Source organism: Lutjanus erythropterus, chromosome 10 (genome assembly GCF_056507025.1).
Source record: "Lutjanus erythropterus isolate fLutEry1 chromosome 10, fLutEry1.hap2, whole genome shotgun sequence".
Lineage (NCBI taxonomy): Eukaryota > Metazoa > Chordata > Actinopteri > Lutjaniformes > Lutjanidae > Lutjanus > Lutjanus erythropterus.
In genome coordinates this window covers 40,719,697-40,733,544 of record NC_139326.1, presented here as the reverse complement: position 1 = coordinate 40,733,544, position 13,848 = coordinate 40,719,697, and the positions used below count along the sequence as shown (strand labels likewise).

At 37.1% G+C, this 13,848-nt stretch overlaps 1 protein-coding gene across 1 annotated transcript; it reads right to left on the bottom strand.

Annotated features, from left to right (window-relative positions):
- Positions 1–1,587: 1,587 nt before the first annotated feature.
- On the bottom strand, positions 1,588–13,644 carry LOC146320895 (leukocyte surface antigen CD53). The gene is made up of 8 exons (XM_084729334.1): positions 13,489–13,644; positions 11,111–11,195; positions 10,244–10,432; positions 7,204–7,278; positions 7,000–7,113; positions 6,780–6,884; positions 5,316–5,399; positions 1,588–3,372 (listed from the first exon to the last, which is right to left on the bottom strand). The coding sequence occupies exons 1-8, from the start codon at positions 13,599–13,601 to the stop codon at positions 3,301–3,303; spliced, it is 837 nt and encodes a 278-aa protein (XP_084585460.1). The 5' UTR covers positions 13,602–13,644; the 3' UTR covers positions 1,588–3,300.
- Positions 13,645–13,848: the final 204 nt, after the last annotated feature.

Sequence of the window (13,848 nt, the reverse complement as noted above, 5' to 3'; positions counted from 1 at the left end):
TGTTGTGAAACTAGGGGCTGGGCACCCTAACTGTTCCTACTCATTCCAATTCTGGCGGTGGATCGTGGTCCCGGGGACGTTGGTTTTACCAGTGGGGGTTGGGCTGGGGATTTGTGAACCAGGGTTGGGAAAGACTCTGTTTCTGTCTTTCTCTTATTTATTGATGTCTTTGCAGATGTTCTCATCTGTGAGCACAGCTCTTCGAGGTGGACTAAATGTTTACAGAGAGAGATCACTCTTTGCAACATTCACGTCATCGCGGGGCGCTCTCTCTAACAAGAATGTTCTTTAGGCACGGTACTGTCTGCTCCTTCAAATGATTCTGATACCGTCTCCTGCAGGGGCATTTCTAATGGCTTTTCTTTAAAACATCTTGAGCGCAAACTAGGTATCAAACTTTTTAGCAACATTTTGTTCATAGGTTTTCACTACGATAGGATTTGTTAATGGCAACACTTTTAAATACTGTAAGAGTAAGTTGTTGTTTGGTGGGCAGCGTCCTGTGATGTATAAATGTATTTGAATGGCCTGCTGAATGAAACAAACCATCTAAACAAGCTGCTTTTTACAACCTTTCAGCAATAGTAAGGACAGAATGTCTTTTTAAATTTCCATACTGCAACATGAGGAATGCTTTAGAGTAACGTCGCACCAGGTTTCCTGTGAATCAGTGTCAGTGGAGGACTCTTTATTTCCCTGCTCAGACAGGACGAATCATTGTGGCTCAGTTTTGTGTTAGCATGGTGTCTCCCGAAGAGGACTGTGTTCATCTGGTATCTGAAGGAGGAGGGAACAAGTGCCACAGTTACTGGATGTCCCCGTTCAAATGGACCTGAGCGGCTTCATGACCTACACCAGAGGGGGACACCAGACTTAACACAGCTGTTTGTTTCCGAGGAGAAGAGGATGAGAGAGCTGTATCAGAGTAGTTTCTTTTTTTTGTCTTTTCATATCTCTAGGTGAATTGCAATACTTGTGTTTATAGTTTCTGAGGTGTCAGGGGTGTTCCGTTTGCAATAAATGGTATATTCTGCTGTGTACAGTTACATCTTTTTTTTTAATTACAAAAATTGTACTTGTTTCTATTTTTTGTGTGATGGTTTCAAAAAGAACAAAATTATTTTAAAGTGTAAAGGAAATCTTAGTATTTTTTTAGTTTTTTTGTCTTAAAATATTGATGCAGGATTTATTCTTTAAATAAATAAATTTCAACTGTGTTACTTGCTCTTGTCTTCAAATTTTTTATACCATCTTCTTAACCTCTTCAAGTTTGAGACAAGGAAGTGTTTACATTTGAGTTTCTTGACAGAACTTCCAGGGTTCCTTAAAAACATGTTGAGCAGTAACTACATATTTACTGCTTGTTAAATTATGAGATTTACTGGAATATGCGTGTCAACTGACAGCTTTTAAAGGAACCAGCTGATTGTTTAACACGGTCAAAAGAGGAAGTGGTTACATTTATGGCTCCACCACACAGCGAACTGCAAGCTATAGGCAGGAAATGCTGATCATCTGACAACATGAAGAGAGTCAAAATGGAGGATATGGTGCAGTCTTAACAATGAAAATAATATAGATTTACTGTTTAATTTTATCTGTTTTATTCAGAAGGAAAACACAATCAACATTTCTGTAAATGTAATAGAGGCAAATTTTCAAGTCCTTTGGCAAGATGTCTCGAAACCTATAAAATGATACAAATGGATAAGCTGTTTAGTTTGAGAAGTTTGTAGACATTTACACTGGGTATGATGTATTTTACAAGAACAACTGCATTTCATGAACTCCTTCAACAGATGGGCAAAGCTGAGAGAAACTAGCAACAAGAAAGTCATATACAAGTAGCTTTCATTTCACATGACTTGGACAGAAATAGCATGCACATCACTTGATGAAAAGTGATCACCAGTCCCTCCAGGATTTCACCGGCTGGTTTTGGTATCGTCTGATTCCACAACAGCTTATCAAAAAAAAAAAAAAAAAAAATTATGATGTATGTTGCAATGTTTTTAGGCATTTTTTTGCAATGAAATTGCAGGAGAACATGAAAATTACAAAAGAAAGTTGCTTTTTTTGTATCATTCCTTAAAATCAAAGGCAGTTTGTTCCAGGGAGAACAAAACCACATCCTATTCTGAGTGTTCTCAGCAACCTCATCAGAAAGACTCAGGATTACATTAACAAACAAAATATGCTTCAATTATAGATGAAAAAGCACCTAGGGGTTATTCCACAAAGATGAAAAACTTTGTGGAGCTCAAACTCAGTCAAAACAAAATTAAAATAAATAATAAATGAAGGTGCACATTTTCAGTAGCAATGACAAATGTTGTGCAGTACCTGTGATAAAATAAAAAATATAAAAGCAAAAGTTACAATCACAACATAACAACTTCCTGGAGGGACTGATTACAGAAGGCCAGGCGTCATGTCTTAAGCATTTTTGTTCAGTTTAACTAGTAAATGACAAATTTGTGTCATCTTCAAGATAGTTTATGATTATGGTAAAGCTTGTTAAAATCACAGTTTGTCTTCATAAAATAGTTGTCTGATCTTCAAGCTACTACAAGGACTTTTTAACCGGTTGTGAAACATTCTCAATTCAATACTGATGTCTCTGTATGATCTACGTAAGCAAGCAAGACCATCAGTGAGAAAATCACTCCAGAGATATTCTTAATCTGCCACCAGGTCAGAGTCCTCATCTGAAAACAGATGAAACAAGCCTGTCAACATTTTTCCACAAAAAGTTACAGCTGGTAGTACATTATCCAGTCAAAAAAGAAGCTGGAGGAGGTTTTCATTTAGATCATTTTATTTCTGACATTATATGATGTGGTTATAGTGGTAGAAACATTTCCACTTTTGTCCACAGGGGGCTCTAAAATCGACAAAATATGAAAGTTCCTTGTAGTAGCTTTAAAAAAGCTTGTACTGTACAAGAATATTAATTCTTAAAGGACCAGTGTGTAGGATTTCGTGGCACCTAGCAGTGAGCTTGCAGATTGTAAACACCTCATCTCACTCTCCCCTTTCAACCATGTAGGAGAATCTTGTTTCTCCACTGTAGAAACTGGCTACTCTGTGGAAGAGGAGCCACCCCCTTTGTAGATATAAAGAGCTCATTCTGAGGATGCAAAAAGACAACAGTTCTTATTTTTAGGTGATGATACACTTATGAAACTTATGAATATTATATTCAATTTCTGCTATATTGTGACAGTAAATCCCCCTAAATCATACACACTGGACCTTTGAATACATCCATAAAATATTTACTGTTAAAGACAATATTGTCTATAACTTGTAGCCCAGTCCAGATCTACTGATGTGGCAGAAGAGCGTCATGGCGAAACACATTCCCAACACCTGTCACAAAAAACATGAAAAAAATGAAAAAATGAAGTTGTTAAACACGGCAGATTGTCACAGAAAAGAGCATGGACACATCCTCTGTCCTCACCTCTTTTATTTTCTTTGAAGCAAATACATCAACATTTCTATAACTGTTTGTTGTTTGAGGTCACAAATTAGTTTCCTGAGAAAAACATTTTTGTTAAGCGCTAAGAGCCTTAGTTGGGATTTTATTGAAATTTAGCAGGTTTGGATAGACTGTTAAAGCTGCATTAAATGATTTTTGGCCACACAATGTGAACAGATTAGCTGTGTCTGAAATCACTCCTTTTTTTTTCATTTTGAGAATGGAGGCAAAATTATTTTGACTATAGTTACAGAAATGCAAATAAAAAGAAAAAATATCCTTAATGTGACCCTAATACTCTATCATGAATACAGTGATCACGAAAATGGAAAAAAAGTTGTCTGCTAATAACCCTTCAGTTCAGTATGTCACATTTTATGAATGCCAATCACAGTAACATGAAATAAATATCCATATTCATATTCAAAATATGAATTTACTGCAGACTGTTGTATGGGGAGTTTTGACTTAATGAATGACGTTGTGATTTCAGCTTTAACATTGCTGAGGCAAACATGTTAGCAAACAGTTTACACATCCAGCAGACACAGAGCAACTTCAGTGCTCGTTTTGAGTTGTGTTTCTGGCCACTTGATAAAGTTAGTCTAATATTAACTTTGCTTTAGCTCTGCAGAGCCACAGGAGAGTGTTCACCTTTGGGTGGGTCTGTTTTAACACTGCAAACAGCCAAAGTGGTCATTTTGACAGTTTTCAAATTTATATGTGCAATAACTTTGTTGAATTAAACATACAATGCTGCCGGTACCTGACTTCCTAAAATTTACTACTTTCAGCCACAGGCAGTCACACTGACCCCACAGACACTGCTGCTGCAATATTGTTACTTTTCCACAGTTGGAGATGCATCTTGGTTGCTTAGCAACTATCATTGACTCTATCAATAAAACTTCACAAGCGGTCTTGATTTCCAATTTCCCAACATTAAGATGATAAAAATGATTAATTATTTACACTCAATTAAAATAAAGTAGGGGAGACCAGGGACAGTTGTAACACATTTTGTCTATAACTCACTGAATTTTTGTCTTAAAGCTTTCAATTTTGGAAACAAAGTACCCTTACTTATTACAAACAGCAATGTTTCAAACTTTTTTTGGTTTTATTTTTGTACTTGTTTCCAGCCTTTTCCCACAGGCTATCATTATTTATTGTGATGGTTCTAAGTGGAAATTTATTATTAAAAATGCTAAAATAATATGTTAATAATCTTATAAAATACATTTCACTGTTCCTCGCCCTGGGTAATATCTGCAATCATTACAGTTTACTGCATGTGATGGCTGCATGTTGATACATTTATATATGTATATATATATTTAAAAAATATGAAATAACACCAGTATGTATCTACAGATATTAACAGCAGTATTTTTCTGTCGGATAATAATCATCTGATTCAAATTAATTGTTAATTTAGAATTACCCAGGGCAAGGAACTGTGAAATGTATTTTATAAGATTATAAACATATTATTTTAGCATTAATAATAATAATATACATAGAACATATTTTCTGCTGTTTGCTTATTGCAAAGTGAACCACAGGAAATGGTGGTCTGGTATATATATATATATCCTTCAATATGCTGTGGGCTTTTAAGCAGACTGACATAAAAAGCCAGTGAGCAGTGAGTCTTTTTCTGACATCACAGACCACCATTTCCTGTGGTTCACTTTGCAATAAGCAAACAGCAGAAAATATGTTCTTAGATTTGTACAGAGAACTTAACAGAGAATGTTTTCCTTGCAGTTTGGTGGTGATGCTGATTTAGTAACGTTTAATGTGGTAAATATAAGTGCAGTCAGTTTACCTCAACAATGCAGAGGACAATGACAGAAATCCCAGTGGTCAGAAAATTCTCCTCAAACCAGTTCTTCAGCGTCACCAAACAACCCTGCAAACAAAGAGAATCAAGTTGAAAAACCTGTAAAACCATGTTTCCCAAACTTTTATCCTGCGGACCCACTTTTTTTAAATGACAAACCATCACAACCCGATTCACAACAGGCCTTATCAATAAACATTGTTAATTTATGCATAAATGAACATTCCTGAACATTTCTTCTGCCAATTCTGCATCACCTTATATTATCTTGATGCATGCAAATGCACACAGTAAATACTTCATAAATAAGAAATAACTGCATTTAATTAACAGGTCGACTCATCTTGTTTTTATTGCCTCTCATCAAGAAAGTAAATCTTAAAAAATGTTGAGACAACTCAGAATTTCATCTTATTCATTTGCATCTTACTGTAACAGATCTCTGAGTTTTGGATCAAACTCTTGAGTTCTGAAATATTTTTGTCATAAAGTTTTGTCAACATATAATCTTTAGTTGAGATAATTTAATTTAAAAAATGTATTTCAAAACTTGTTTCAATTGAAGATATTTAAATATTAACCATTATTCATTTTCACTTTAACAAGTTTAAAAGTTTTAATTTTTTAAATCCATTTTGGGGGAGTTTCTAAAACTTGAAGATTCAAGTTTATCTAAAGAAGAAAAGTCAATTATCTCAACAAAACATTATTAGTTGGTAAAACTTTCAGCTGCGCTTAAAACACAAAAATCATATTACGTAAGCTGACTTGAAATGTTGAGTGTTCTCAACTTTTTGTTTTCATAGTACAGGACATTTTAGCCTATTTCATAAATGAGACAAAATAAGTGCATTTAGGCAGAATTAACAGGCTCTGTGTTTTTCCTCTCATCACAAAAACAACATACACATTTTAAATGCTTTACAAAAGCTGGACTGCAGTTATAAATCTTAAATTTTGCAGAATTTCTTCTATGGTCTTTTATTTATTTGGTGACCCAAATAAAATCTCCTGTGGCCCACCTGTGGGTCCCGACCCAGTGTTTGGGAATGACTGCTGTAAAGCAACAACAAATCTGAATATTTTTAAAAAAATCCTAAGTATATCAAAAGGTGTCAAACACCACTATGACCTGAAAACAACCTGAAACATGGATGCTACATATAGCAGCTTTATTGGACATGTCCAGACATGTCTGACCACCAGAGTCAGAGGATGGAGACAGGATGGTATTTTTTAACCTTATGTGTTGGGTTGTTGGATCTGAAGTGAGCTGAAGTGACCTGCTTGGCTGATTTGGACTGACAGAAGTCTTTTTTTCTAACATCACTGTTTAAAAGAAAAATCCCTTTTTCCTTTGCAGGGACTTTAACTACAACCAACAGTCAAATGTTGGCATTGAAGGCATTTCTAACCTCACATGTCAAAACAAGGTTACATTGTACCCACATTTGTCTTGTACTTAGGAGTCGGGCTGGCACACTGGTCCATGCAGCAGGATTTCGGCACGTTGTTTCCCCAGTCGGTCACATTATTGACTCCACAGCAATTAAACTGAAACAAATCATTCAGAGAAAAATAACTTTATGTTATACCCAAAGACTGAGTTCGAAGGGTTTTTCAGCACACCCTACACATCCGTAGTGTGACTACATTACATCAGTCTCACCTGTGTCTGAACCAGATCCCACTCATTGATCACATTTGTTGAGTTCCCAGTCTGTCCAGACTGTTTTGCCTTTTGCAAACCCTGGTTGAGATCGTCTGACACCCATTCAGCAATCTAGACAGAGAGATGAGGGAGATTACACATACAGTATGTGTTTCTTTTATTAGCACAACACAGTGTGAGCACAGATGGATGTGACCGTACCGTTCCCTCATAAATGAGCAGCAAGCACGCTACAGTCAGCTCAACCAGCATCAGAAGGAACAGCAGCAGGAAGAACTGTAACAGAGCAGATTTCATCGTTACTGTTTGAAATGCATTCAAATATCTGACAGCACCACATAACGGTTACTGAAATTAAAGGAAAATTCCGGTTTATTTCAACTTGGGTTTTGCTGTCTTAGTTTTTATCTGTTCACTAGTTCATTCTAGCTACAAACACAACAGCACAGTTTTAAGAACACAGTTGGCAGACCAACTTCCTTCTTTAACTCTATGGTCTAAGTGTAGCTGTGCACACACACTTATCCTTAGCCTATTGTTAATAGTCACATGACACGCTAACATGTGCTAATAAGTACTAAACACAAAGTGCAGCTGAGGCCGATGAGAATGGGATTAGTTTTCAAAGACAAAATTTGAGCTGCTGGTGACAGTAGTGGAAAAGCAAAGCTAATCACCAAGATTATTATGTCATTTCTACAGCAGATGATTAGGACCAGGGCATGAGGGCAAAAATGAGAGGAGGAAGATTAATTAAAAATTTTGCATTTCAAGAATGAAGTCAAAATGTCAAGAATGAAGTTGAAAATTTAACAGTGAAGTTAAAATATCAAGAATTAACAGTCAAGACTTAAGTTGGAAATTCCAAGAATTATGTTGAAATGTAGAGAATTAAGTCAAAATATCAAGAATTAAGTAAAAATGTCAAGAATTAAGTTAAAAATTCCAAGAATTGAGTTGAAATGTTGACAATTAAATTGAATTCTCAGTATTGTGCCAGAGATTAAAAAATAAGGAAGATTTATGTTTATTTGTTTCTATATTTAGATTTTTTTTTTCTGGATTTTGAGAATTAAGTTGAAATGTCAAGAATACAGATGAAATATTATTTCAACTTTAATCTTCAAATGCAAAAAATAAAAGAGAATAAAATCTTCCTCTTCCTCTTCCTCTTCCTTTATTTTTTCTTATGTCTGCACTAATACTGAAAGTTTGACTTTCTTCTCGAAATTTTGACTTAATTCTCAAAATGTAAAATAAAAAAAAACACCTTCCTCCTCTGGTTTTCCCCTCATGCTGGGCTCTAAGACTCTTCCACAGGATTCATCCTCTGTTTAGCATTTCATGGCACTCAATCACATACTAAAGAACAAGGTCACAAATATTTATATATGTATGTATTTATATATATGTGTGTGTGTGTGTGTGTGTGTGTGTGTGTGTGTGTGTGTACTGGGTGTGCTCACTTTCTGTTTGTACCTCCAGATAAAGTAGTTTAGATAATCTGTTGGCTTCTTTAAACCTGTTTGTTTTCCTGTTGTTTATTGTTTATTGTAGTGATGTTGCTGTGTTTCCAAAGTGCAGTGTGATCCTAACTAATATAGAACATGGTGAACGAGCTAAGACCCACATTGTAATAAATTTAAATTGGTCTTTAATTATTTAAATTTTACATTAGTGATGACAGAAATGTAAAGTAGACACAGTGTGTCTTACTTTCACTTTGAATTCACTTGGGGGATTTTGATGTGAGGCTTGGAGGCTCGTTTTAGAGACAGTGACGTAATGGTACTAAAAACTATTCATGAAATGTCATTTCATCTCCCAAGACTGTTCGGCTACTCCCGCCCTACTGTGCTGTGATTGGCTAGTTCTTGTTGTCTCAATGATGTGTCTGTGTGTTTGAGAGAGAACATTTCATATGTTGTAAAAGGGTCAGTTTTAACCATAAATCCTGATCTTTTATGAAACCTACTCAAGTAGTTTTCTTGTCTAAACCTACTGACCTAACCTAACCTCACCAAACTGTGACTGAAACCTGAAAATAATGGGAAAAAAGATGACATTTATCTTTCACAAAAAGACCAGTCCCCCAAAGTGAAAGTCCCGTTTTTGATCAGTTCATCTCCCAAAGCCACTTTGCTAAACTTCCCCAAAGTGCCAGTCTACATTCATGCTCCAGAGGAATTTCATTTGGTGTTTTCACAGCATCAAAAAATACATTAGATCACTGGATCAAACTTTTTCTGGCATGCCCCTGTTTCAGAAGTCGAAAAAAGTTCAAATTATTCATCATATTCATCATTCATTCATCATATAGTCATTAACAATAATTGGGGAGGGAACTAATAAAATAAAAGATTCAAAACCTGAATTTTAGTGAAAAAAAGGTCAACATGATAGAATCAGCAAACTCTTGCTTGTTTATTTCCCCTACATAGATCATATTCATTCATTTATATTCTTTGTTTCTCCCCTGGTCTTCCATGCCCCCCCTGCGGTGGTTCTGCGTCCTCCCAGGGCGGCCCACCCCCAATTTGTGAACCACTTGATTAGATAAAGAAAATCAGAAGCAATATGTCTCTCCAGAAAGTGTCTCAGTTCCTCTGGATAGTCCACAAAACACAGTCAACAGTTAGAAACCTACAGAAAAAATAGTCCCTCTGAGATAAATTGTGTTGAATCGACTCGACCCCTTACTCATATACAGGAAGACCCTTTAAATAGATCCACCTACTCACCACGGTGTATGGCAAAGACTGCTTTTTAAAATGAACTTACTCCTTAGAGACTTATTTATCATCTTGGTTGTATTAAGGGAACAGTTTAACCCTAAAATCATGACTTGGTTACTCAAGATAATCCACAGGCGATTTCATGTAGGAACTACTTTCTTTCTGCCTAAAATCTACCAAAACTACTCTCTTTTCTACTAGAAAGAAAGTAGTTCCTACATGAAACTGCTCACAACAAGGTGAGGTGTGTGGATTACCTAAAGTAAGTGGGTCATGATTTCTGGAAAGAGACATGGCTGTTTTTACATTTTTCAAATGTATTTTTTAGATGCTTTGAGTGCTATTTAGTCTTATTATATTGGAGAGAAGGCAGACATCTCTACAGCTGACATCTCAACAACTCTGCAACTCACGTCAGAACTACCTGGGTGGGTAAAAATCACTACAGGCCATGAGCAAACAGACTAGAAGCTGGAGCACCCAGAGGTGCTATGTGTGTGAGGTACCGTCAGGAGCAGACAGCGGTTCTCCTTCAGAGCACCCAGGAAGCCCAGGAAAGACACGCAGGTGATGATGATGCCACTGATCAGCAGCAGGTTGGCCAGGTTGACCTTGGCCAGGGTTGGGGTGAGAGCCGCCATCCTGAAGTTCACCATCATGTATGCACCGAAAGCCAGCACGGCCACACCACACATCTGACAGGAGGAGAGGGGAACACTGATCAACATTTTCTGACATTTTATGGACCAAACAACTAATCAATTAGTCAAACAATTATTGACAGATAGTTAAAAAGTGGGTCCAAACATGAACACAGGAGCACATGGACATACATCTGTGCGGTTCATTCAGACGAGACAGAAACAAAATAAAAATTTAACAAAAACGTCTTGGTTTGTCTTCCAGCTGTTCCAACAATCACCAACTTTGGTCTGGGTAAAATAAACTCATAAATCAGAGTGGCAGTGAGCAGAAATGACATGTGAAGTCCAAATATTCTAATATCTAACTTGTTGAATACAGTTTATTTGGGGTTTTATTCTGTTTCTGTTGAGTCTGAATGATGTGTGACATGAAAAATACCAAAGTTATCCTTTAAGTGTCAGAATCTGGGCATTTGGACCATTTATCCAACACGTTTAGCTGTTAATTTGGATGTTTTGACAGCTTGTTGATTAGTTTTCACATATTCTCAGCAAAGGCAGGTGGTATTCAGGTGTTACAAATGCATGAATTTTTATCAAATCATAATTTCTATGTTATTAGGTCAGCAACACTGCATGTATACCTGGTGATAACTACAGAAGGTTGATCAAAATAACACTACCATAATAATGTCTTAATGTGATGCTGGGTGACTGAGACATACGTACAAAACAAAGGAAGTTGGCAGCACACATGGTGACCTTTAAACACTTGAGGCAGCCCTGAGCCATTCTGGAACCCCTCTGATCAGACCTGTAACAAGACACACAAGCTCATCATAGATCTCATTTAATATGAACACAGTACACCAAAGTACATCCGATCTGCTCTCAAAAGCTGTGTTATTTAAGCCTTTTGTTTCTGTGCGCAGGGTTGGGTGGGGCTGTGATAGTTATGGTTAGGTAAGTCTCCAGGAAATCAATATGAGTCTATTTAAAGCTGGCAAAAGTGACCTAAGTAAACATGAGTGTATGCGTGTGTCACTGTGAGGAAGAGGCGCTGACACATCTCACTTCCTGTGTTTCCTCTCAGTTTACTGGCAGAAAGTGTCTTTATTAAACATGACATAAACTCATTACAGTTTTTAACTGTGATGCTTATTACATCACTGGGGTTTGATCTACTGTGGAAATACCAAGTTCCCCAAACTATAACATGAATAACAACCAGCAAAGCACATTTACTTGGGACTTTAATAAAAAGCATCAATTTGTTGATCTAATTATCACTGATCTTTACTGTAAGAATCCTTAATACAGGCACAACTATATAATTTTACTCTGATCTAAAGCACAAGCTGAAATACTGAAGATTATCAAGGTGTGTTCAACTCAACTTGTGTGGTCTTGTGCCAGGGGCACAGAGTTATCCTGCCCTGTCCCGCCCTTTGCACCAGCAGCACAAAGCAGGCTACACCTATCAGCTGTGACCAAGTGCCCTAATTAATCCATGGGTGAGTTTAGGCTGAACAGGCAATAAACCAATCAGATAGTCAGCTCTCATCACCAGCACCAAGTCTCATCACTAAGTGAGGAGACAGATCTCCTGGTTCGAGAAGTGAAAACACACCAGCGTGGAATATATGTTATGTTTTACACTGAAGCATCTTGAAATTATGTTGTGTTTTATAATTCATTATCATGATCATTATTCTGCAGCTGAAGATCCTGAAGAAGGAGCCAGTAGACAGGAGCAGGGGGGAGGACAGAGAAGTGGAGGAGAGAGACTGTGCGGTCGAGAGGAGAGGCGAACCGACCCAGAAGCTGCACCTCAATCCGGCTGACCACCCACCTTACCCGAACTGAGCTGCAGCCTTTTTCTCCCCATCTCCTCCTCTCGTCCTTGCCCCTCCATCCTGCTAACAATTCTGTCTGGTGGTGGAAGCAATTGGAAAGTGTTTCTGAAATTTGATAACCTGTGCACACAATTACGCACAGTACACTACAGTTGCTCCAGCTGTCATGTGACTGATCTGACAGCTGTGATCCTGTCCCATGTGCACTTTGCATGTCTTTTGAGACTTATTGGCTTTGCAATTAGAAAAAAAAAAATCCTTATTTTTTATTGTGCGAGAATAATTTTAGAGGTACACAAACACGTGCACACACTGTTAACTTCAATATCTACACTTAATTGCTGATAGAAAATATGTTCTAGGACACTTTACTAATCCACACTCCTGTGTGGAGAAAAGACTGAACATAAATGAAGGTGTTTTGTGATTGTGGAGATGTGTGTGTGTGCCTTGGTCAAACGCGTGCTATCTTGTGCAGATGGACCTACTGCGGCACAGACTTTGCGCTTCGACCAGGTTTTAGCTGGTCTAAGGCGTAAGTGGTTTTGACTCTAATGTACCGAGCAAAAGATAGCAAATGTGCAAAAATGGCAGCTGTACTGGTGTAAAATAGCAAAGGCGCCTGCGTCACTGGCAGATCCGCTTTGCACCAGATATAAGACAAATGCCCTTAAAATATTAAACATGACATGACCATATTATAGTTGGTGATGCTGATGACATCACAGGGTTTTTACTGATGTTACTGATGACATCACTAGGGCTTGTCTACTGTGGAAAGACCAAGTTCCCCAAAATATAATAAGAATACTTCTGGGTAAAAATCCACCAATAACAACCAGCAGAGTACATTTGTCTGAGACTTGATGTGTAACTATCACATATCTTTACAGTAAGAATCATTCATAAGACAGAACTTTATATAGTTTTGCTAATATTTGATCTATTTTAGGTGTTTGATATTAACATTACATAACTCCAGCTTATTTTGTTTTTAAATGAAGCAGGTATTTTTACATAGTTGATCATTTAGCTTCAATTAAGTATTTTTTTTGTTTGTCAACTTCCTTATTGGGCCTTGTTTTTTACAGTTATTCTCTGGAGTTACACTGACATCAACAACATCAACACATATGTATGCGATAAGGACAAAAGCGAAATATAAAAATGACCTTCACAACTCTAAAAGTTTGAAGGCCTTACTCAGACACTCAAAAGAGAGAAAAATGGGAGATAAATTTGAGGTCTTACCTGTTTAGGAGAAAAATGTACTCGTCTCTGTTGTCAGACTTGATGTTTAGTGAACTTTGCTTTTGCTCACACTTCCCCTTCTTGCAGGGCGACGGAGCGAGCAACAGCTTCATGGGGCTTTCAGCACCTCCCTCTCACTTCCTCTTTCTACAGCATTAGCAACATGGAAATTGTATGACTGAAAGAGTTCAGCGGGGAACAAGCCAAAATAAGAGACAAGCAGAAAACACATGTCTGTCACACACGTATATTTAGACAAGATGTCAGAAATACATCCAACTGTCAAACAAACACACTGCGGGAAAGAGCTGTGAGGCTGAAAAAATTCTGAAGAATCAGTTTATTTAAAAGGTGGAGTGA